This window comes from Astyanax mexicanus, chromosome 14, assembly GCF_023375975.1.
Source record: "Astyanax mexicanus isolate ESR-SI-001 chromosome 14, AstMex3_surface, whole genome shotgun sequence".
Classification (NCBI taxonomy): domain Eukaryota; kingdom Metazoa; phylum Chordata; class Actinopteri; order Characiformes; family Acestrorhamphidae; genus Astyanax; species Astyanax mexicanus.
In genome coordinates this window covers 35,893,271-35,920,000 of record NC_064421.1, presented here as the reverse complement: position 1 = coordinate 35,920,000, position 26,730 = coordinate 35,893,271, and the positions used below count along the sequence as shown (strand labels likewise).

The 26,730-nt window shown below is 39.2% G+C and overlaps 2 protein-coding genes across 2 annotated transcripts in view; one reads left to right on the top strand and one right to left on the bottom strand.

Annotated features, from left to right (window-relative positions):
• Positions 1-14,031, top strand: part of slc18a2 (solute carrier family 18 member 2) — a 65,149-nt gene extending 51,118 nt beyond the window's left edge. Inside the window, exons 12-15 of the mRNA XM_049463960.1 lie at positions 2,722-2,785; positions 4,608-4,727; positions 6,073-6,206; positions 11,045-14,031. Coding sequence (XP_049319917.1) covers positions 2,722-2,785; positions 4,608-4,727; positions 6,073-6,206; positions 11,045-11,149 — 423 coding nt within the window. The 3' untranslated portion in view covers positions 11,150-14,031. The remainder of the gene's footprint in view (positions 1-2,721; positions 2,786-4,607; positions 4,728-6,072; positions 6,207-11,044) is intronic.
• Positions 14,032-20,893: 6,862 nt separating this feature from the next.
• Positions 20,894-26,730, bottom strand: part of pdzd8 (PDZ domain containing 8) — a 73,749-nt gene continuing 67,912 nt past the window's right edge. The window contains exon 4 of the mRNA XM_022672715.2: positions 20,894-25,703. Within this exon, the coding sequence (XP_022528436.2) occupies positions 23,434-25,703 (2,270 nt within the window). The 3' untranslated portion in view covers positions 20,894-23,433. The remainder of the gene's footprint in view (positions 25,704-26,730) is intronic.

The window sequence follows — 26,730 nt, the reverse complement described above, 5'->3', positions numbered from 1 at the left end:
CCTCCACACATATCTTCTCCAGATCAGCCAGGTTTCTGGGCTGTCACTGAAAAACACAGAGTTTGAGCTCCCGCCAAATATTTTCTATAGGGTTTAGGACTGGAGACTGAGGCCACTCCAGAACCTTGGTATGCTTCTTACAGAGCAACTCCTTGGTTATCCTGGATGTGTGCTTTGAGTCATTGTCATGTTGGAATACCCAGCCATGACCCATCTTCAATGCTGTAACTGAAGAAAGGAGGTTGTTCCCCAAAATCTCGCAATACATGACCCCAGTCATCCTCTCCATAATACAGTGCAGTCGTCCTGTCCCATGTGCAGAAAAAAAACCCAAAGCATAATGCTTCCACCCCCATGCTTCACAGTAGGGATGGTGTTTTTGGGATGGTACTCATCATTCTTCATCCTCCAAACACGGCGAGTAGAATTAAGACAAAAAAGTTCTATTTGGTCTCATCTGACCGCATAACTTTTTTCCCATGACTGGATCATCCAAATGGTCAGCGGCAAATTTAAGACGGGCTGGACGTGTGCTGATTTAAGCAGGGGAACCTTCTGTACCATGCATGACTTTAAACTATGACATCAGATCAGATTCAGCTTTATTGTCACTGCTCAGTACCCAGCAACGAAATGCAGTTAGCATCAACCAGAAGTGCAAATAGAAGCAGTACTGCAAATAAAAAGTGCAATATGCAATAAATATTAAAGATATGCTATATAAATGTGCGTTTTTCACCAGATGGAAATTGATGGTCCATGAAAGATCTGCAGAGATGTGAACGCCCAGGAACTTGAAGCTAGATACACGCTCCACCTCGGCCCCGTTGATGTGGACAGGAGAGTGTTTGCAGCCTTTGGTTTTGCAGTAATCCACAATGATTTCTTTAGTCTTTTCTGTGTTCAATATGAGGTTGTTGGTGGTGCACCAGGTAGTCAGGTGCTGGTTCTCCTCCCTGTACGCTGATTCATAGTTGTTTCTGATATGGCCGACCACTGTGGTGTCAGATAATGATGTTAGACGTGTGCACAGTCATGGGTAAACAGGAAGAAGAGAAGAGGGCTCAGCATGCAGCCCTGCGGCTCACCAGTCTTCAGGGTGATGGTGGCAGACATGTGATTGCCCCATCTCACGGACTGGGGTCTGTCGGTCAGAAAGTCCAAGACCCAGTTACACATGGGGGTGCTGATTCCCAGGTCACTGAGCTTGGTGACCAGCCTAGTGGGGACGACTGTGTTAAAAGCAGAGCTGAAGTCAATGAACAGCATGCGGATGTAGGTGTTCCTTTCATCCAGTAAGGGCAGAGTGAAGAGCAGTGGAAATAGCATCCACAGTTGACCTGTTTGCGTGGTATGCAAACTGGTGGGGGTCTAGAGATGGTGGGAGCATCACCTTTAGGTGACTGAGAACCAGTTTCTCAAAACACTTCTTAAGTGTATTACCCACAGTAACCTTGGAGACAGTGGTGCAGATCTCCTCAGGTCATTGACCAGCTCCTCCTGTGTAGTTCTGGAATGATTCCTCACTTTTCTTAGGAATATTGATTCGCCACGAGGTGAGATCTTGCATTGAGTCCCAGTCTGAGGGAGATTGACAGTCATGTTTAGCTTCTTCCATTTTCAAATAATTGATCTAATTATCAATAATTCACCAAGCTGCCTGGCCTTTGCCCCATAGCTCTTTCCAGCCTTGTGGAGGTCTACAGTTTTCTAGTGTCTTTGGACAGCTCTTTGGTCTTAGCCATGTTAGTAGTTGAAGTCTTACTGATTGTGTGGGGGGACAGGTGTCTTTATGCATCTAACGACCTCAAACAGGTGCTTCTAATTTAAAATAATAAGTGGAGTAGAGGTGGACTTTTTAGAGGCAGACTAACAGGTCTTTGAGGGACAGAGTTTTTGCTGATTGGTGTTCAAATAATTATTTGCAGCAGTAACACACAAATGAATGATTAAAAATCATACATTGTGATTTTTTAGATTATGTCTCTTACAGTGGACACCATGATTTCTAAGTGGGACAACTTGCAAAGTCGCAGGTGTTCAAATACTTATTTTCCTCACTGTATAATAAATACTTTATAGTAGATGCTGAATAATTCATAGTGGATACTAAATGTTTCATAGTCAACACTGAATATTTTATTCTATTTCATAAATACTTCATAGTAGATGCTGGATAATTCATAGTTGATACTAAACACTTCATAGTCAATACTGAATATTTTATTATAATTCACAGTGAAAACTAAATACTTCATAGTAGATGCTAAATAATTCATAGTGAATACTAAATACAGTACGTAATAGTAGATTCTGAATAATTCATAGTGATTAATAAATACTTCTTAGTTGATACTTATATTTCATTATAGATAATGAATAATTCATAGTGGATACTAATGCTTCATAGTCCATACTGAATATTTTATTATAAATACTGAATAATTCATAGTGGATACTAAATACTTCATAGTCAATCCTGGATATTTCATTATATATGCTGAATAATTCATACTGGAATTAGATCAATGTCAGTGCTTGAGTGGACTTTGTTTGTTTGGGTGAGTAATACCGAGCACTCTCAGTTCAAGCAGTGGTCAGAAGCTTTACTTTATTTTCAGAAAGCAGAACCTAACATTCCAGCATCCGCCTGTGTGAAATAAGGGTTTCTGATAGTACTCACATATCACCCAGACCTCACATGTATTTCTCCTTTTACAGGTGCCTTTCGCAAAGGACATCTACGGACTCATACTGCCAAACTTTGGGGTTGGTTTTGCAATTGGTAAGCATATGCATTTAGCACTTGTTTTGAAAATTGAAGATTATATACTAAAGGTTTGACTAAGCTAACTTTAACATGGTTATATGGTTATATTTCTCTTCATCTGCCACAGTGACTCTGGGTTTCTAAAGGGTCCAATGTTGTCCATTTATTGAACACATTCATATTTTTTGTGACCGACTCCAGATTCTCTGAATCTTTTAACGATGCTATTATATACTGTAGGTGTTGGAATATTCAATGTCTTCACAATTTTATGTTGAGAAAAAAAGTTTTAACCATTTTTTTGCAGATTTTTTTTATTTATTTATTTTTTTATACCCAGTCATTTGAGTTTGTAAAAAAAGTGAGGCTCCAGCTGTTCTCTTGGCTACAGTGGTGTGAAAAAGTATTTGCCCCTTCCTGATTTCCTGATTTTTTGCATGTTTGTCACCCTATGTTTCAGAACATCAAACCAATTTAAATATTAGTCAAAGACAACACAGGTAAACACAAAATGCTATTTTAAATGAATGTGTTTATTTATAAGGGAGAAAAAAATCCAAACCTACATGGCCCTGTGTGAAAAAGTGATTGCCCCCTAAACCACTGCAACAACTGCAACCAAGCGTTGTGGAGGAATTTTGGCCCACTTATCTCTGCAGAATTGTTGTAATTCAGTCACATGGTTTTCAAGCATGAACCGCCTTTTTAAGGTCATGCCACATCATCTCAATCAGATTCAGCTCAGGACTTTGACTAGGCCACTCCAAAGTCTTCACTTTGTTTTTCTTTAGCCATTCAGAGGTGGACTTGCTAGTGTGTTTTGGATCATTGTTCTGCTGCAGAACCCAAGTTCGTTTCAGCTTGAGGTCTCGAACAGATGGTCGGATATTCTTCTACAGGATCTTTTGGTAGACAGCAGAATTCATAGTTCTGTTTATCACAGCAAGTCTTCCAGGCCCTGACGCAGCAAAACAGCCCCAGACCATCACACTACCACCACCATGTTTTACTTCTGGTATAATGTTCTTTTTCTGGAATGCAGTGTTTCTTTTATGCCAGACGTACTGACACACACCTTTCAAAGAGTTTTGAGAGTGTGTACTCAGGTGTCAGAAACCACAGTGACGGTATGTTTTAACAAGGGCGCAATCACTTTTTCACACAGGGCCATGTAGGTTTGGATTTTTTTTCTCCCTTAATAATAATAAACACCTTCTTTTAAAAATAACATTTTGTGTTTACCTGTGTTGTCTTTGACTAATATTTAAATTGGTTTGATGTTCCAAAACATTTAAGTGTGACAAACATGCTAAAAATCAGGAAATCAGGAAGGGGGCAAACACTTTTTCTTACCACTGTATTTTCCAGCTATTTGCTGATGCCAATGAGTTAATTTTTTTATTAAATATTTTTCATTAGTAAGTGTCTTTGTTTAAGCATTTTATATATGCTCTATGTTCTTTTTGTCAATAAAATATAAGTCTATGAAAATTACATATCATTGCATTCTGTTTTTATTTATATTGAATTACTATTTACACAGCATGCCACCTTTTTGGATCTGGGGTTGTATTTTACAGTGTATAAAACGTCAGTAAGCTTAACTTGATAATTATCTTTATAAAGCTTGTGTAATTGGTGCGGCAGTGTTTGATTGTGCTTAAAGTCAACATGCATTGTGTGTCCAGGCTTTTGTCTTAAAACAATGACAAAAGGCACTCAACACCAGCTCTAAAGGGACATGGCTGGAGACAGCTGCTGTACTCTGAGATAATGTGACCCCTGAGTTTTATTCTTCTCCTGTGTTTGTGTGTGTGTGTGTGTATGTGTGTGTTAGGCATGGTGGACTCCTCCATGATGCCAATCATGGGGTACCTGGTGGATCTGCGTCACATCTCTGTGTATGGAAGTGTGTATGCGATCGCTGATGTGGCCTTCTGCATGGGCTTTGCATTTGGTGAGGAACCAGATTAGTGGTTTTAAGTGGATTTAAAATATATGATTTAAACTCAAAGATAAGCTTAAGGCACATTTATACTCGCTTTATGAAAATACACTTTTTCAACATTGTCTCTATTACTTTCCACATACTTATATGTATATGTTTTTTATGTTGGCATGAATGTTAAGCAATATATTTATTAAAGGTTGGCTCAACAACAAATTTGGCAATGAGGGTGAAGGTTGTGATAATAAGGATTGTGATAACGAAAAAGCAGCAATGTAAACAGTGTAAATAAGATCTACCATAACGTTTTGTTCTGCCAGGATCTTGTCTTTACTCTGTCCATATGGCAGTGGTCGTGATACTCAAACTACTGTATACACTACCCCCACAATTTGCAGTGTTACTGCCCTGTCTCATTCGTATGTGTAAGCTTTCAGAGATGTGTGTACAAATACAATCAATCAAAAGCAGGAAACGAACAGGATTTACTGTGTGTATCCATATCCCTTTTAGTGTTAAGCATTAATGAGCCTTTAATGTGTAGCTAAGTAACCAAGCCTGTCCAGGCCCTATTTGTGGGAGATTTCTTATTTCTTGTAATGTCTCATGGTCTTGCCTTTAGCCTAATCCTAGGTAAGTAAGGTATTACTTTTGTGAAGAAATGACTTGAATAGAATACTTGGGCTCAATCCCATTTTACCCCTTGGCCTCACCACTTGGCCCCTCTGTTTTTGGAAGTTCATGCATATGGGTTGGGGAATACCAATTCTTGTTAGGCTCAAGGGAGGGGTGGGAAGTGATTGGGCTTCATGGAGATTTTTGAAGGCACACTCCGAAGGCCGATTGTGGCGCAAGCAACCAAAAAAAAACACAAGTATTTTCCTTGTTAAAAATGACAATAACCAATATATTACCATACTTTTTTAATGTGTTCATTTTAAAGTTTTGTGGCCATTTTCTTTATAATAAGTAAGTAAAAAAATACTAGTGCAAATCGGTGGCTAGTTAAGGTCAACATTAAATGATGCAGAAGACATCACAGACTGCATCAGTTAAGGTGGAATGAATCTTATTTAGAAACTTGATTAAAGAAAAAGTGCAACATTTTAGTTTACTGTAAAAGCACTGTGCTTTCCTTGCCAATTAATCAAAGCCACAGTGAGGGTGGTATTGTTTGCTTAATTAATGCTAATCTTTTTTTTGTGTAGTATATATAGTATATTTGTGGAGTACAAATCAGTATATGGGTTTCATATTGACAGTATTTCTAAATGACCTAAATGTGATTTTGTATCAGTGTTGTGAGTGTAACAACGTGCACAGTAATGCTGTATGTGTGCGGTTTTCTCTGCAGGGCCCTCGGCTGGTGGAGCTATAGCACGCAGCATTGGGTTTCCCTGGTTAATGACCATCATTGGCATAGTGGACATCCTATTTGCACCACTTTGTTTCTTCCTCCGCAGTCCACCTGCTAATGAGGAGAAAATGGTGAGATACAATGCAACTTTTTTTGATCCAGCTTGGTGGAATCACATTATACAATTATTGCTAGCTGAAGGGAACTGCCACACTAAATTGAAATAAAAAAATAAAAAATATGTGTATATATATATATATATATATATATATATATATAAATTGTATTTATGTGTAAATGTAATTCGATTTATTTCAAAACTATACAAATATCACAAAACCCTACACCCCTACAACAACATCAATCATAATATCTGTAAAGTGGAATGAAAATACTGGACAGGGGACTGGACAAAGGGCTGGACAGGAACAGACTAGGGAACATGGACGAAAACATCAACTGGAACAGACACGAACACAGTGACCGAGACGGAAACAGAGACAGGCACAGGGACACAAACCAAAACAGGAACTAGGACTGGAAGCGACAAGGGAACATGACAAAAAGATGGGTGCCCAGGACTGGCAAAAGTCTGTTAGCCAGTCCTGGGCACAGCTCTGGGGGTGAGGTCAGGGGACCTAGGAACAGGCCTGGGAACACCGGGAAGCTAGCTCAGGAGCCGCCGGGAAAGCTAGCTCTGGAGCTGCCGGGGAAGAAGCTAGCTCTGCAGCAGTCGAGGAAGCTAGCTCAGGAGCCGCCGGGAAAGCTAGCCCCTTTTTTCCTCCGGCGCCGGGTAGTCGAGGGGTCTACAGAGGGGAAGCTATATAAGGGAGGTCGGTCCTTCTGTCAAGGAGGGTGCAGGGAGGACAAGGGGGTGGATACAAATGTAAGCAACTAGAAAATGTATTAACAAAAACAAAATAAACATAGAAACTAAACAAACAAAACCAGGACTAAGGAGAACAAAGGAAACAAGGAGCACTAACAGACATAGGGATGAACAGGGACCGACACCGGAACAGGAAACACACGGGCTATAAATACACACGGTAAGTGGAAACACCTGGGGCTAGGGGGCGGAGCTACAAATGAACACAGGTAAAAGTAAGGCACGAGGAACAGGTAAACAGGAGCACAGACAGGAAACAGGGAAACAGGGCAAGGATGTGACATTTGTATACATTCATTTTATTTTGTATCAGATAAATGTGGAATATATTTCTCACAATTTTTTTAAACAAACTGTAACATTTAGATGATAATTAAATTCTTCTTTATTTAGTTTGTTATAAGTTTCTTATGATCAATATGTAGTATAATATTTATTTAAAATACTAGCTGTCATAAGTTATTAACAAATGATTATTTTAGTAACATTTTCAAAAATAATAATTAAGTGTACAATGTCTTTATAAAAGTTAACAATAATAAAAATTATATATAATCACAAAACGTAGCCAGTAAACATGTGCATCTGTATAACACACGTATTTACTTATAAACTGGTAATTAACCCTTGGTTAAAACTGATGTGCTGTAAGAGGGGCAGATTGACATTTGACTTTACAAGCGGTCTGACATTTTATGATGACGTCTATAAAGCTCTTAGGACACAACTCTATTGATTAAAACATTCATTATTTTTGTCTTGCTACAAAAACAACAACTCATACCATATCAATAATGCTCAATAATAACCATCACCGTCATCATCACCACGTCACTTTATTCCACTGGATTTCAAACCCCTGACATGATGGAACATGACCGAAATGGAAAATGATATTACACAGCAGATGCAAAGCAAAGATTGCCCAGGATGCCCTCAAGCAAAGATCAAAGAGTGATGGTGATTGGAGCAGACTCGTGCATTTGCCCTCGAATGCAGGCTTTGATCAAAGCTCTGCTTCGTGTTCTTTCTCAACAAGAGCCCTACATCGCCACTGAAGAGTCCTTCTAACCACACACACTCACACACTCGCATTCATGCATGCACACACACGCACCCAAGAGCCTTGTCTACAGGCACAATACTGGACAACTGATCCGAATACATTACAGCATGCCTTACAGACAAACAGCAATTTAAAAAAAGAAGAAAAAAAAACAGATCAACCATTTTTATAATTTGGTGTTTGGTGGTCTTCAGTGAAATCCAGTTAACTCATTCAAAATGTCTACACCTCCAACTATGTGACTGATAGGACTTAAAGGCCTTTGTGGCCTTTTATTGTTATAATTCATTTGTGAATGACTATTGGATTATGAGAAGTAATTGTTAGTTTGTTTTTGCTACAAACAAACTATATATTTATTGAAATATAGGCACTTTAAGAGGGTTCTAAGAATTGCTTCCTAGTTTGACTTGAGTAATAAAGAATCTGCTTTATTACTTAAATTAATAAGGTAAACCTATGACTATTGATTGTCAAATTTATCATTCTTGACAATACAAGAATTGTCTAGTGATAAATCAAGTATCGCACAATTGTAGTATTGTGATATCACCCAGTCAACACACTGACATAGAGCTCCTATTAGTGGAATGTGGGCTGGGTGTGTTTAAGGTGGACATGGGCTCTGACTTTGTTTGTTGTGTTACTAAGATTTAGTTTGGCTTCCCAAATTACAGTCCACACAGATCAAGACCCCATGTGTAGTGTTTAACCTCTTTGGGCTGGCATTCATATGTGAGGCCATAATTGAGTCCTATTGGGCTATTTATATAGATCCTTCATGAATTATGAGTGGGGGTCACAAATACAGTGAGTTTGTAGGTGTTATTGAGATAAGTTTCTATAACGATACATTTAAACTGCAGCGACGTTGCATCGCTGGCATCGCTGCCAATTGCTTTCTCCGCCTCTCCCTCACTGTTTATCTTCCACCAGCAAGAATGTGTAGAGTTGTAGTTCAGTGCTGTGTATAAACCAGACGCTCTTATTTTTTTTTCACCCGGTGAACCCTGCTAAAATATCCAGCTCAGGACCTGCTGGTCCTTCGTCTCTATAATCCAACAGAGAGACCTCGTAGAGCACTTTAAAGCCTGAAAAAGCTGTAATCAGCCACTCCTCCGTTTTATCACTCTGTAGTTCAGCCTGTGGCATGTGTGGTGCTGAAGCCCTGTCCGCGTGGTGCCGATTGGCTACCGCCCAGCAAAACTCGCTTCTCATTTGCATAAATTTGAAAAAAACTCAACTTTTTTCCGCTCGCTTCGCCTCGTTCGTATCGCTGCCTCTCCCAGAGTTCTCTGCGCACCGCTGCCGCCACTCTCCATAGAAAACAGTGGAACAGAAAACTAATATCTCACAAAAACATGTTTTATGGTTTTATTGAACACAACATGTTAACATTCACAGTGAGGGGGGAAAAAGTATGTGAAATCCTAGGATAATGGCTTTTTTAAGAGCTAATTGGAGCCAGGATGTAATGAGAGTGGATGTGTTGGTTAAAGCTGCCCTGCCCTATAAAAAAAACACATGCCAGTTTTGAGTTTGCTGTTCTTAGGAAGCATTTTTTTATGTGAATCATGCCTCGCACAAAAGAGCTCTTAGAAGACATACGTTCAAGAATTGTTGACTTGCATTAAGCTGTAAAGGGTTACAAAAGTATCTCTAAAAGTCTTGATGTTTATGTGTCCATGGTAAGAAAAATTCCTCCTGACTGTTGTGCAGGTCTGTACGGCAACGTAGAGCTGCCAGCCATAGAAATATAATTTGACTCAGTAACATGTAATAACGTAAAAGGTTTCATATTATAACGTGATATTTATTACGTTATAACGTGATATCTTTCACGTTATTTCGTGATACAAAACTATTATGTTATTTCATGATATGGTATTTTTACGTTATATCGTGAAATTATCATGTTATTTCGTGATAAGAAATTATCATGTTATTTCGTGATAAGAAATTATCATGTTATTTCGAATTATGAAATGATCATGTTATTTTGTGATAAACATTTATCAAGTTGTTTCATGATATTTTAACGTTATAACGTGAAAACATCAATATGGTTTTACTTTGATACATGGCCAAGCCAGCGCGCTTCCATTTCACTTCACGTCGCCTCCAGCTACAGTGCTCAACAACTGTAGAATTCCACCATGCCTTAAACCAAGCTTGAAATAGAACTGAATTAAGTCATGCAGACGAGCCATGTTCCTTCACTGAACCTGGTAAGTGTTGAAGTGCTGAATGGCCTAATATCATGAAATAACATGATAAATGTTTAACATTAAATAACGTGATAGTTGCATATCTCAGAATAACGTGATAATTTCTTATCTCAGAATAACGTGATAGTTGCATATCTCAGAATAACGTGAAAGTTGCATATCATGAAATAACATGATAGTTCCTTATCTCGGAATAACGTGATAATTTCATATCACGAAATAACGCGATAATTTCTTGTTATAACGTGAAAATACCACATAATGAAATAACATGATAATTCCATATCATGAAATAACGTGATAAGTATCACATTATAACATGGTAAATTTCACGTTATAACATAAAACTTTTCACGTAATTACATGATACTGAGCCAAATATATATTAGGGCTTGGCAGCTCTGAGTTTCCGTAGGTCTGATCTGCAACTACAGGAAACGTTTGTTTGAGGTTTTGCTGCCAAAGGAGGGTCAACCAGTTATTAAATCCAAATGTTCACATACTTTTTCCACCATGCACTGTGAATTTTAACATGTTGTGTTCAATAAAACCATGCAAACATAATTTTTTTTGTGTGTTGTATTAGTTTAAACAGACTGTGTTTGTCTATTGTTGTGACTAAGATGAAGATCAGAACACATTTAATGACCAATTTATGCAGAGATCCATGTAATGCCAAAGGGTTCACATAGACGAAAGTGTTTTCTACAACCTGTTTCCAAAATAATTTTTAATCTCACTCTATCTTTCTCTCTCATTCATTCAATTTTTTTTTCTTTCTTTTAGGCCATCCTGATGGACTCCAACTGTTCAATGAGAACACGTTCCTACTCTACCCAGGGGTCCAGTTATCAGATGGGGGACGATATGGACCCAGACAGTCCAGAGTAATTAAAACCCAGCCCCCCCCCCTCCCTTTTGCTCCGACACATAACTCCCCATGAGCCATGTATGTGCCCTTCTAGGTTCTATTTTGTTGTATTGCAGAAGGAGTGTGGGGAAACAGAGACTTTATAAGAACCAAGTGGCTGATTTTGTGAGAAATGTCCCAGTGTTTGTCCGGCGCCGCTCTGTGACGTTAGCATTCGTCTGTTCTGCTTAAACCAAAGCCGTTCTCATTGTCCTTTAAACACATCCAGCCGACAGCCTTACCTGTACACACACACTCACACACAGTCCTGGCACCGGCCTTCGGAAACAGGGTCTTAACCACTAAAGCCACAAACAGGGATAAGCTACGACCAGATCACCTTCAGAAAGTGGAGCTATGTGAACTCCACAAGACCTCTGAAGGTGTACTATTTACCTGGCACTAACGTGAGCAGCGCATTCTTTGGATCTCCTAAGTTATGAGGTGGGCACCTTTGAGCATCAGAACATGACAGATTTGTCAAAATGGCTCAGATTCAACTTCAAGAATTGACTGCTCATTCTCTGCCTAATATATCCACCCTCAGCCACAAGCAGATCGTCAGTATTATTTACTTCATATGTTATCCTTTACTTTATAGGCAAATTATTTACAGGGCCTATTTTATAAATACACTGGCATTCCAAAAGTCATGGGACAACTGTGTGTGTAAACTCATTATAAATTGGTACCTCAGGAGGTGGCTTGGGAGTGCCCACACATTTTGTGAGGTGTTATCTTGTGAGTGAGGTTGGTTAAACACTGAATTATGAGATTGAGTGAGGCCTGGGTGCCAGAGGATGGGACATTCCATTTGCAAATTACATGTCATAAAAGGCATTACCACCCTCAGTGGACAGCATCAGGTGGGTAGTGATCGTGACCAGTGTCTCATCTCTCATTAAATGAGAGATGACTCATCCACATTAAATGCAGAAGCCCCCACACACATATTCCACTGGTCAGTGTTATGTTATTTAGTGTCCATGGAATATGACACAAAACTAGTGTCAGCTTACATTACATTCAGTATGTCAGTGTCAATAATAATTAAACATATACAGTTTACATTTCTGTGCCTTTTAAACTGACATATGTAAATAACCTCTGTTCTGATTGGCTGCCCTGTTTGTGCCTTGTTAAAAAATGCAGTCCAGGCTGAAACACTGCTTATAATGTATAACATGGGTGGGAGGAGTTGGTCGCACAGGTTTGTGACCTCACATAAGCAATGCATTCATTTTCAAGTTTTTTTTATGTAAAGAGTGTAACGATATGCAAAGGTTGAAACCTGTTGCAGTTTATACTAGTATAATGCATCTAGTGTTGTGTGATAGAATCACTTTAAAACATTTAAATCTGCTATTCCAGCTAAGCACCTGAGAAAAGGCTGCCAGTTTGTCGTCCTTAAATCCCTGATTGTGGCTTTAAAATCCGAACATCATGGGTACCTGTACTTCTGTAGCATCACAGTGCACAGGGTTATGTTTTGTATATCAACATTTCTAGAAGACATTAAGATGACCTGGCTAAAGCGAACCATTAGATGTGAAGAAACAACTTTAGAAACCTCGAAATTAGTTACATTATGTAAATTAAGTGTTTACATGTAAGTTTGTTTTCTTAAGACGGCTGAAATGGATCACATTTTACCTTGAAATGGCCTTAAAGTGTTTCCTTTCCATAATCAGAGGTGGCTGTCCTCTGACAGTATGGTACCTTTTTTTTAAAACGTGAGTGGACGGTACGGCAGAGGGCCTTAAAATGAAAAGCTCACACCTGGGAGCTTCTGCAGCTTCACCTGGTGGATTGGTTATAGTGCTGTCTGTTCAGGGTGAACGCCTCTGATTTAGGATGTTCACATTGTGTTAATGAGAATGACACTTGCAGATGTGTTTGAGCTGTTTGAAGAGAATATTCACTGAACAGAGTCGTTCCTCTTTAGAAAAATTATGGAAAACATTGCTTAAAAGATCACTATGGAGCATGCTGGGTGCATTTTACAGATACATCAAACTGATATTCTAAGACTGGGTGAAATTGTAAAAAAAAAAATTCTCACTATTCTTTAAATATATAAGTTATTCTTAATTATGATTTTAGTAGTTATTTGTAAACAGACAGTCTCATGTAAAATATCTAATATTACATTACATTACTAAAATATCTAAATTTACAAAAACATAAGTCAGGGCCATGGGCTTTTTGTCTTCAAAAAATTAGTTTATATTTGTAAACAGACAGCATTACTTAAATGGATGTGCAAGCTATTGTTTCCTTGTACATTTCTCGATAATCCCATGTTGAAAATTGCATTAAAACAGTAATGTAATTATTCCAAATAATTTAATTAATATCCCAAAGAACACAATTTAAAATCCCAGGGCCATGCGGCTCTACCTTCAGCATCCGGAGCCTGAGAGAGCATAGCTGGCACAACTGGCAAACTCTGGGGGGGTATTGCATTGCAAGTGATGGGGGAGTCCTAGTGAGTGGGAGAGTTAATTTTGTTTGTGAACAATTACTGTTACTAATAAAATTTTAGCATTTTGATATGTAAAAATAACTCAGTAAAATGTAACTCAGATAAATTGAAATGTAAATTAAAATGTATCAAGGTGATATATCAACATAATAAAGAGAACAATTAATAGTTCAAATAAATCATCAAACTAAATCTATTTTAGCATATAATTGATATTTTAACCCCAAAAATGGTTATCAGTCCCTTAAATCCATCCCCACAATGGTGACAAACCATGTTCATTTTTAAAATACAGCTGTAAAGTATCTTCCTACAATACCTCAGCTTGTTAGAGTGTATTTTTTTTTATTTAGTAAGTGTATAAAGCATATATATATATATATATATATATATATATATATATATATATATATATATATATATATATATATATATATATTATATATATATATATTAATACATGCTGTATTTACTCTTAGTAAATACAGCAAATTAGTAAATACTCTTAGTAAATATATATTAATACATGCTGTATTCTGTATTTACTCTTAGTAAATGTCTACTTAGTTTTGTTAAAATATATATTTGTTTAAAACATGTTCAGGTGTACAATATTTTAAACAGACACCCTAAACTGAGGCTCTTAAAAAGCTGTTGTAACCCAGCATCTCCATGACGATGTGCTTCAGGTGCTCTGCTCCTCATGCGATTTCTGAACTCGATGGCCTTATGATAGCTTCATGCTTCCTGTACGGCTGGAGCTGCAGAACAGGAGGTCTGAAAAAAGGAAAGGTGTGATATGATTATAGTCAGAGTCTTAAACAACAGCACATCCACCATATTGTAATCAGATCACCCGAATGCAGCCAGTGGCCAGTGCAGGCCTGCCATGTGCTCCTCATTCACTTCACCTGTGGAAACTCCGCCATTACACACCTCTCACACTGCAAACAATATTTTCAATCATATGAAGCCAATTTGGTTGGAGACAAATGAAGACAGTATGTAACAGGCTAGTTCTATGAACCACAGGTTTAGCAAAATTAGGAGGAAATGGAGGAAATTCATTTGAAAAACTCCACCTGTATTTGTATTTTTTATTTACCAGCATTGCAAAATATGGGCTGAATCACACACCATAAACCAGAGACTAAATACTGATCCTAATAGTGTGGCAGAATAGTCACGTGCTAGCCTATTTTAAACAGCCCCAGAGTTTTTTTTTGCAGATTTATTTCTACACTCTATGATTTTTACTGTCTAAAAAATGGTTTTGTCAGGACTAACCTTCCCATTATTATTATTTTTTTTCTCTAAACCATCAAATTTTTTATTTCCCCCACAAAGACCAAGTCAATAAAATATGTATGGGCATGTATTATTCTAAATATAAAAAATATGTTTGAAATATATTTGAAATGTTTTTTTCATATATAAAGTAACACATGCCAATATATTGTGTTTCTATGTGAAGTACTATCATCTCACCATTTGCTACATAAAATGCTTCCAAAATAAATTTGTACAATGACACTGGAAATATAACCTTCAAAATATAAAAGTGTGAAGTAGTGTGGGCTAGCTTTTAGCTTTGATATTGTATTAACTATTCCAATCCTGGCTCCTTAATGATCGTGTTTTTCATAGGATTCAGGGGCATTCAGAGAACAAATGTACAAATGTATAAGAAATATGTCCAATGTGCATTATCTCAAGTTTTGGCGTGATTGCGTAATTGTCTGTCAGGTAGTTACATTTCGCAGATTATGAGTGTGTGAACTGCCTGACACGCATGTGTCTCATGCCCAATTCATGAGACTTGAGAGCTGTATGAAGAAATGCTAAGCGCAGATATGTACTATATCTTAAAGTTAAGCATTATTAAATTACATTCAACATGACAAAACTAAATCCATACTGCCCTTCAAAAGTATTTGAATGGAGAGGCCGATAACATTGTTTCTGCTGTAGACTGAAAATTTGTGTTTGATATTAAAAGATGAATATGTAACAATAGATCGACATTTCAGTTTTAATATTTTATACATATTTATATCTAAATCTGATACACAGTTCAGAAGATAGTACCTTCTGTCTGAACCCACCTATTTTTCTTTGTGAGCAAAAGTGTTGGAACATGTGACTGTAAGGTGTGTTTTGTTGCCCAGGTGTGTCCTCATGCACTCCCATGGGACAGAATTTTAATCGGACAGCTTTACAATTTCATGCAGTTTCTGTGTGTGGGAGAACTCACAGATTCACACAATTATCATTATAAATACAGCATCCTGAGGCTCACCTCCCAATTTCTCAGCAGTTCACACCTGTAAGAATAAACACTGTTGTGTAATTTATTTCTGTTTTGTATCTCTGAGGTCTGTCTCGAGGTGGTGAACGTGTGTGTGCCTATGTTGGTGTGTGCCTTCATATATATCTGTCCTCTGTTTTTGTGTATATTACGTATCTCCTTCCATGCAGTGCAAGGACGTTTCAGCAGTTTTATATCCTGTATAAGGTCCTGTAGTCAGGATTCACACTGTCAGATTTACAGTATGTAACTCTATGAGGTCCATGTAAGTACTTGGTGGGACAAATAATAATAAAAAACATGAATAAAGAAATCAATAAATGTTGGAAAATGTGTTGTGTACATGTCTGATGTATTTGGAGAATGTGAACAACAAAAAGTGTTTCGCCATTATTTAATATTGTCTATAAAGGGAAATTTCACCTAGTTTTTAAAATTCTCTGTGAGCTTCAAATAGAAACATTTAGAGGTGGTTTGGTGTGAAATTGGTTTATTGTGTAGAAACTTACTGAACAACAGCTATTTCTATAGGGACAATATTGCACAATGCCCTTAACCATTACTAGACATTTTTTTCTCTCACCCAAGTGAACAGTATTAGGCATCAGTCAGTCTATACATAACCACTTAGTGTAATACAGTCGCACTATATACAATTTGAACTGTTAATTAGGATCCACCATCTTTACAAGGGGGGCATCTTTGTATACTTTGTTTGACCTTTCAGCGCATAAATGTATGGGGATTATCACTACAGCAATAATAATCTTACAAAATGTGTAACATGCTCAGTTTAGGGGTAACTCTATAGGAAAAGATTGAAATGTTTTGGAGCTCTATTTTGATTAAATGTAAATGTAAAATATCCAAGTGTCCATTATTATGTGGAGGAAAACCAAACATCAGTACCTCCTTAGCTAAAGAAATTAGTCAGTTATGAAATGATGGAGATTTTTTGAAGGTGTTTGTAAAGCTTTTAGGCTTAGCTTACCAGAGCTTCATAACGTCATACATTTTTCTCCACAAAATAAACCTTTGGGTGAATGTGGATGCCTCCTCAACCACTGATGCATTTCCCCTTTTTGCAGTTTGGTAGATAAAAGTCATATGGTGTCCCACAACACTCCAATTTCCTTATTCTTGATTTAATCCACATTCTTCTCAAGAATCTTACACTATCTTATTTGGTTCAAATCCATATTGGAAAACCCAGCAAATCACATCAAATGTATTTGTATAGCACTTTGTACAACTGGTGTTGTCACAAAGCAGCTTTACAGAAACATGATCACAGGACAAAGAATCAGGAAAAACATAGAAAATACAGAATACAGAACCCCCAGTGCGCATGGAGGCAAGGAAAAACTCCCTCAGAGCTGAAAGAGGAGGAAGAAACCTTGGGAGGACCAAGACTCACATTTAAGGGGAGACCATCCTACCACTGGTCAAACGGCTTTTAAATTAATTTTAAAAAGTCATTAAACATAGGTTTTCCACATAGGTTTTATATATTCAGAAGTATAGCAGCACCACTAATGGAAGCAATTAGAGTTCATGTAAGCTTGGATGTAATCTGTAGTGGAGAGTAAGATGGATGATGAGCAGCTGATCTGTGGTGGGTGATGAAAAAAAAAAGCTGACTTCAGAAACTTCCATCAGTCTGGCCGGACAGGAGACGCAAGAGCCTGAGGGTCCAACATCCATCAGTATCTGGTCAGACAGGTGGGCAGTCAGTGACTCGGAGGAAGTCAGAGAGATGGAATTAGTTTTAACTGGATTTATGTAAAACAGAGAATATAAAACATTACCAGAGTGTGGCAAATGACTCCGGCAGATCTAAATAAAACAGCATAACTATAGAGAGCCAGAAGGAAACAGACACGGAGGCTCCCTGAAAGACTGGCAACCACCATCCACAAACCTGAGTGACCGTGTGCAGTGGGAGAACAACAGCACCAGCATTTCAGTTTACCACAATTCCCGCTGTCCATGAACTATAGGTTAGATCGGGCCCAAAAAATTAGATCCGTCCCAGCCCGAGCCCGACCCAACCCGAACCATAAAATGTCATTATGAGCCTGAGCCCAACCCGACCCGCCCCATAAACTGGTTGTTTTCGGGCTGTTTGAATGAGCGAAATATGATTTGAATTATGTTAAATTAATTTTAAGAGCAGCTACACACAGTGCTGCAAGTCAAACGCGGACAAATGCATGAGTTCACGTGCACCCAGAGCTACGTGATTATAACATTTTAACATTCATTATAGTTTAATTTTATTTTGTTTTGTTTTTTTCTCCTACAGTTCAGTTAGTTTTAATTAGTTTTTAGAGTGGGCTTGCTAGTTTTTATTAGTTCACACATCTTATCAGAGAGATCAATCTAAGAAACACAAATGAGAGAGAGAGATTTGAGTGTTAAGGTGTGTGAGCTACTCACAGGTAAAGATTCTCACATACTGTATCTCCTGTTTCTCTACAGAACGCGTGCTTTTATCTCGTCGTGCTCATATTCTAATCCCATACAGAATTCTACAGTTTCTCAGTGTTTTCTGTCGTATTTTGCGGCTAGCGCGAGCGCTTTAAACAAGAACTAACGCCACGGACCACGAGGTGCCGCGTGCTGCCGCTGTTGTGCCGAATCTGTGCCGGGGTTGGGGCTATGATATACATATACATATAATATAACTCTAAACCATGAAATGCTAAGTTTGTTGAAAAAAATATGTTTTGGCAGATACATACTTTTAGTATTAGATTAATTCGAACCACATGTATAATATATAGTACTGTACAAACGTTTTAGGCACCAACGGGGTAAAAAACACCACATATGATTTGAACAGATGCAAATAAACATAAATACAGTAAAACACAACAAGGAATTCTCATTTTTAACTAAGTAAGTTATATCCTGTGAGCCGAGCTGAAGAACAAAGTGTAGTTTCAGATGTGATTCAGATTGATATGATGAGAAATAACTCTATTAAACTCAGATAAGGAGAGATTAGGAGATGTTTTAAGGAAAACAGGGCTGTAAAAACTCTGCTTTGTGTAAAACTGCTGTATTTTTATAGTTTTACTGAGCTATTAAAAACTTACTTCACAGATAAGAAGCTTTTTCTTTACTGAAATTCCCACAGGTGGCTAAAACTTTTGCACAGTACTGTATGTTTCGTTCAGAAATATGTTGTTCATAACAGAAATATTTTTGGCATAATAATATATTTAGCATAATATATGCTTTCAAATGAGCTTTGTTATTAAAGTGAATTTAATACCATATCAGCTTCTGGAGACGCATAGTGAACCAGGGACACTGCTCCCTCTCCCTGTATTCTCCTCCTCAGCCTCTCGTTTCTGCTGTTTAACATTGTAGGTTAGCACTGGTCTCTGCATTCTAAATCACGCCATATCACAGGAATAGTGCACTATATTGTTTGTTAACCAACGGTAAATAATGCACTGTGATAGGAAGGGAGTGATTTCGAATGCAGTTACAGCCACCGCGCTGCCTCCCTCCGCTTGGAGAACAGAGGCTGCGCTTCTGATTGGATGTGAGTCTCCATGTCATGATCAACGAGAGTCGCAGCCTCTGTTTGGAAGTGGTGGCTGTTCTCCAGCGGAGGGGGGCAGCGCCGCGCGGTGTCTCTGTCTGAAACAGATCACCCCCCTTAATAACTAACCTCAAAAACACGGGACAAAGCGCGCCCCGGATCAATTCAATACAGAACGCGTACTTTACTGCCCAAATACGGGACGATTCTGTATTTCACGGGACGGTTGGCAACCCTAGTCCCGAACATATTCAGGAAGGATATTCCAGAACGCTTTATAAGAGAAAGCTCTTTCTCCTGCTGAGCTTCTCTGAATTTTAGGAACAATTAAAAAAAACATGAGATTAATAAAAATTAGATTTTTTTTTTTAAACTCTAAAGCCTCTCATCTCATGGCACTCAAGAATATTTTATGCGGATGGGAAAAATGTATCAACTTGCCATGGTAATTCCAATCCAATAAAATTGCAGCATATAATGTTAAATGTAATGCCATTTAAGGTTCCAGCCAAGACTGTTTACCTCAGATGGACGATGGAGACATTAAGACATCCAATACCTACAACACAATTCATTCATGCACTAATATCTTCCATTGATTTTAAAATACACATTGAGTTTTCCTTCAGTAAACAGGGTTGACGCTGGAGACCAGAGTTTTCAGTTATTGACCCCAGTGCCAATCTCAGTTAGAGCTCCACAGTTTCAGAGGGAGCCATCTGTTCACATCATCAATAACATGCTGGCCTGTTCCAAGCCTTCAATCAACACTCATACCCTTTATTAACGACTAAACTCAGGTTTGAATGGAGCTCTTGGAGAATGATCCTCACACCTGCTTACAATACGTTCACAATGTTTAATTTAGGATGCTGAACCCATCTTCATTTTCACAGGAATGATCAAAGGCCTGATTAACAGAAGGATACCTGCTCATTCATTGTTTCTTCCAAAATCGGCATAATAATACATATCTGAAACATCATGAGATTTCCATACAGGTTTTAAAGATAAATAAGAAGAACCAAATCAAATCATAATTAAAAATAAAGTATTGCTTTTAGTATCTTGTGCAGCAGTAACTGTAACTTAACCTTTTTTAGTAACTGTTTATTATATCCTGCAAACAGACTTCCTCCATACAAAACAGCTTCCGGTCCGTGGGTTCCCTCTGATGAACGGCAGGTCCTTCCACTCCATTTCTTCTGAATTAAGTTCAGACTTGCCCATTACAAAACATTGACTTTGTTTCTCTTTAAGCATTTTTTGGTAGAACTAATTTTGTGCTTTGTGTTATTATCTTGCTGCATGACCCATGTTTTCTTAAGACTTGGCTCAAGTTGTAACTTTTATGACAAAATAGAAACAGACAATCCTTTAATAATTATTTCAATAATTTATTTTGTATCTCAAGTGCATAAGCAAATATGATATGTCAGTGTGTGTAAAGTTCCTGCAGCATGTTACAAAGCTGTGCAGTACTTCAGCAGCTGTCCTTATCCATGTTTAATACACCAACAGAAAATATTTATATGAAGCAAAGACAACAATAACAACAATCAAAAAATAAACCAACATACAGGGCTTTGTTTGAGGGTGGGGGATTGGGAGTGGTGTGAGTTGAGGTGGGGATAGGTTTGCAGCAACCATCTTTGTTCAGGCTATTTACAATAGCGCCAAAACTACATGTAGACAGCGAGCTAAAATCACTTCCCTTCGTTTTTTTTACCTTGTTTTAAACCCACGTGATCAGCCTGAAGTGTCCGGAAGCTTGACCACGAGTTTAAATCAGGTTTAAGGACCAGGCATGAAGGAGAAATGTGATTAGAGCCAGCTGTCTAAACGAGGCTTAAGAAACATGACTCAGCTTTCAATGAGAACAACAGCTTTTGCAGAAAAGGCTTCACTGCGAAGTAGCAGAGACAGACGTTTTTTTTTGTTTAGCACTGTGAGACAACAGGAAAGAGAGGCTCTGTTGTGTTTGAGGAGCACAGGGTTACAGTTACAATAGCAGCAGCCAAGAGACACCAACCGAAACGAGAACAACAAGAAAAAAAAACAACAAAAACAAAAAAGCTTTCATGAGTCTTCCAGTGACGCGTTAGCCCACGGCTAAATAACAGGGTATAGTAGAGCCTGGACCGAAGGTCCTTGTCACCGTTCATCAGAGAGGAACTGTGGTCTTCCCTCCTGGTGTTCAGATATCCCTATAAAAATATTGCAGTCTGATCCTATAGCAGTAAATAGAGGGGATTACCCTTTATATCTTACCCAAGCTGACCTGAGACTGACTGTGTTCAGCCTCAAACAGTTCTCCTTTAGGTCCGGTGTGCTTTCTCAACCAGTTACTCGATTGCCACTTTTGTATTTAAAATGACTGATTAAGCGACTGGAAAATGCTTTCTTGCTTTACCTGGTACTTCAGGCATATAGATTGTATAAGATGATTGCTCTCATGCTGTGCCTGTTCTAAGCACGTGTGAGATGGGGCTACAGGATGTACAGAGAGTACACTGGGTATGCTAACCTATAGGAGAACAGACGTAAATATCTGTGGATAATACAGCGATAAGCTTCTGGAGCCAAGGGACATTCATTGTGTTCTGACTAGTCAGGTGGTACGACTTCAGTGAGCTGTGGAGCAAATTAATTGTGAAGAGTAAGCTAACTGCACTGTTAGCATTGTGTTAACTCGGCTTGGGAAATACATTCATTAGTATATTATGGAATCATCCAAGCTTTGGAAAGGCAAAGAGAAGCAGACATGGGTGCTAAATTTCACTAAACAAAATAAAACAACAAAATTAAGTTTGTAAAAAGATCTCTACCACAACACCCATGAAAGCAAATAAACCAAAATGGCGTATGCCAACTTGCATAATTTGGTAGGTTAAGGATTTAAGGACTTCTCAAGTTTCTCAAGAAATCTGGCTATCATGTTCAAATTCATGGAGGCTTAAATAAAGATGGATCTTCCATAACCACAACATACATTTACTCAAACAGCAGTTATAATGTATACTATATGAACAAACTTATGAACAAAGAAAAACAATGGTGAAATACAGAAAGAAAATTAACACATTTTGTCACATTTGTTTGGCGTTTGAGTTACACAAACTTGAGCGACATCAACAGTGGTCCCCAAATAGGTTTCATTACCCAGTCATAACGAGTATATGTCCCAAGACAGTTCTATAGTGGCTCAACTTTTTGAGACAATTTAAAAGAAAACAAGATAAATTAATAAAAAATTATGTTAAAAAGTGCTCCCATGCAGAGGACATTAAAGATGGACAATTAAAATATGCAACTTCCACATTTGGATCGCATGTTATGGTAAATGTCTTCATGGTAATCCTACTACTTGGCAGAGGACCAGTCTAAGGCAAGAAGGCTTGAAGCTCACACCAAAGTACAGAGATTGTTCCTTTGAAGTTTACGGCCTCAAATGTTTCCAGTATTACAAACTGATCCAGAATGTCGTCTAGGTTCCTAGTTTCCATTTTTATTTTTCTCAAAACAGATGCTACAAGTTGGCTAAGTTTAGTTAACACTCAAAATGCTACGTCTGCAGCCTAGGCAAGGAACCATGATTTAAACTTTCTCTTGTAGCTCGTAAAATGGTCCTAAATAAGAACAGAAATGTTCCTTATACTGGCCCAACTGTAATAGCTCATTTCTTTGTTTGACTTAAAACTCCTATTGATACATTGGAACTGCGGACAATTGTAACAAATTTGGTTGGTTTTCTGCAACAGCAATGACAGAAAATAAAATACCTAAAATCAGAGACAATGTTCTGAATATTCTGCGTCTTATAGACAAACAAAGTGCTGGCCAGTCTTGGACAGTCGCATGGATTCTATGATAAAATACTTTGTTGGGAGTCTCAAGCCCCTTTTGCCTCTGCCATCTAACGTGGCAAGGCCTCAACACAAATCTGCTCCTCACTAATCTCATCGAGCATCTGCACATCCACTGGACTACAAATGTCACTGTCGTACACTTCTGCACACATCAGGTCCTCCTCCAGACCTCCCGTTTTCGACTTGGGGAAGCCATGCTGCTCAGATGGTGAGGTGCTCTCTACAGATTCCAGGTCTTCAATGCCGGCACGGTAGTGGATCATTAGCAGAGTCAAAGCTTGAAGCCGCTCTCCGGACTTAGCCAAGGCTGAGGTGATCAGGGCCTTGCGCCGGGCATCAGTTGCTTCTCTCTCTTCAGACATCAAAGCATTGTTGTGCTCCAGCTCCTGGTCAATTTCCTGCTGCAGTTTATCCAGCATTAGCTCCAGTTTTTGTGAACGTTCGTCTGTTGGGAGGCCACGGTACAGGTCCCGGCCGATCTCCTTCACCGCAATAAAAACACTGTCATCTAAACCTCCCTCTTTGCGTGCCAGCTTTGTGCCACCTCCACCTGGAGGTTGTTTTGAAGGGCTTGCCCCAGCATATGTCTCAGTGTCACTGCTCTCATTGTCTGAGGTGTTGGGTGTGTGTTTTGGAGAGGGTTCAGCAGCTCCAGGTCCCACGTCAGACACTTGTTCTGCTAGTCTGGTTTTAGGAACTTGCCTAAGGTTGAGCAGGCGGGAGCTGGTGTTGATGATGTGACGTGTAAGACCAGTGGTTGCCCGATTAATGGTCGACTTGGCCTCAGGGTCTGTGCTACGACGGTCACCAATGGCCAAACAGAAAGGATGTTCAGCCAGACACTTGTCCTGGCACTTTTTGTGGCAGACATAGGCACAGACAATGCACTGGGAGGCAGCTTTGGTCCAAACCTTTTTCTTGCAGTAATCGCACCAGGTGGGATTCTGGAATTGTGTGTCCTGGAAGTTGTGCCGGACTTCATTGATCTGCATGGGATTGTAGCCTAGGTCTTCCCGAGTTACTGAGGGAACCTGCTCTTTTTCTCGTTCCCTTTCTTTCACTTCCTCATCATGTATGCTTCCCTCCCTCTCAGTAAGTCCACTAGGCAGGTCCAAGTCCCCCTCTCCCAAGTAAATAAAATTGAGGGTAACATCTCCATAGCATAACTTCTCATTAAAGCCCTTGTGCGTGCCCAGACTACGCAGTGCAGTACGACTGACGCTGGCCCGGGGTTCTGGGGCACACAGACGAAAGGTGCTCTGGTATTCTGCGGATGATGTAGACAAGCATTCAAGTGCTATGTGCTCCAAACTTAAGCTAACATGCCCTAAGCACAGGAGACTACCTAACTTAAAGGGATCCTTGCACCAGAGTGCTATGTTAAGGTATTTATGGTTGCTTTCTACATCAAATACTACAGAAGACTTGTTCCATCGAACATTTCTGTTGCGGAGCATTGCTTCAGATGACTCCCAAAAACCCTGCTCATCCAGACTGTCTCTTGTGATCGAGGAGCTTTCAACCATCTTGTCTTTGGCTGAATCTTGCTTACTAGTGACAGGTATTGGTGGTAGTTCTTCTGTAGACTCTGGGGGTTTGTTTAAGGGCTTTGTCTCAGAAGCTTTTGTGGGCGTTTTGTCAGGTGCAGGTCTGTCTCCATTGCCTGAAGCAGGAGGAACTTTTTCTGGGGATTTCTCCACTACCAAGTCACCTCCTTCCAACAAGATTTGGGATTCAGACGAGGCTGATGTCACTTTAATATGGGGCCTTGGAGGAACCGGAGGGCGAGCAGGTGGAGGAGGAGGGGGCACTGTTGGTCTCTGGGGAGGCTCAGATGGTTCCACACTCTTGTGAGGCGAGGGCTTTGGTAATTCTTTAGGCTGGGCTTTCAGCGGGGATTGAAGGCCGGCCAGGTTGAGTTTTCGGTTGAGGATTGGCGAGATGGTGCCCAGGGGCTTTGAGGCCAGGTTGGCGACAGTCTTTTTAGGGCTTTGGTTTACAGAGAGCAGGGAATCATCTTTAGTTTCTCCACTGATTGCAGCTCCGGCCAGTTTGGTCTCCACTATCAGTTCCTCAAACTCAGAGTCATTGTCTTTGCCATCAGTTATGTCCATGGTGGTAATATGGGCAGGGTCCTCCTCATAACCCCCAGCAGGGGGGTACCCTGGTTCTTCCAGAGGGGCCAGGGTTTCCTGAAGGGTCCCCAGGCCCATGGCAGGCATCTGGTGTCTGACTGGCCTCTCATACAAGACAGTCACTCGTTCTCCAGCTTGCTTTAAGAGCTTCGGCACTTGGACAGAGGAAGTCACTTTAACTCCTAGACAAAAAAAAGTTGAAATTCAATTAAAATTAACAACATTCTTTAAATCAGTCATTTTTAAAACCAGTCATATTAAGGACATATTATAGCTACACCTTAAAGATCCCAGCATCTTTCTTGTGGTGATGACATTTGCAATTTTTGCCTACTTTGAGGGTCCTTCTGTTCAGCTTAAAATATCTATTTTTAAAAACACTAACCATGATGGTTAATGGCTCATGTGAAAGTAGATACTCAGGCCCCAAAAATGGGCCCATTGGTTTTCACTATTTTGTGAATTAAATAACCTCTGATTGATTACATTTTTTTAAATAAACTGATAATCACTTATTTTTGATCTACACAAATTGTCATAAATTGAAAATACATGATGATATTAAACTAATTATGCTAATACAGATGCACCACAATCACAATATTCTATGATTAACTGAGATTAGAGCTGGGTGATTAATCAATTTTACTGTTAAGGACGATGTGATTTTTTGAAATCGATTTTTCCTTAGTTTTAATTTTCACCACCGACGCTCTCCAGCGGGCTCCTGTAATTCAAAGTGAGCTTAGCCCCGCCCCTCTCTTCCGCGTGCACCCCGCCCCTCTCTCCCTCCCTCTCTCCCTCCCTCCTGCACCCCACACACACAACACACAATACATGACGGCGGAGCTTGTGCCCAGGAACTAGCTCCGTGATCTGGAGTTGGTTCGTTTTGGGCGTCGGACGTGGACCAAACAGGTCCTCGCTGTAAGGTGTGTTTAAACCGATTGCTTCTAAACAAAGCAGCACGACAAATTTATCTCTACACCTTAAACAGAAGCGGAGTGGGAGAAGTGCTGCTCCCAACAGAATGAACGCAGCAGCACCAGCACACCATCCAAAGTAAAACAAGCAACTGTCCCTGACACATCTTTAAACCGTGTAACAGGTTCTGTATGCACTACAGTTTATGATTTTTTGCATATTCATGAGAAAAGATCATCTCATTTTATAGAACACTGGCACTTATTTAAAAGCTTTGTTTTGCAA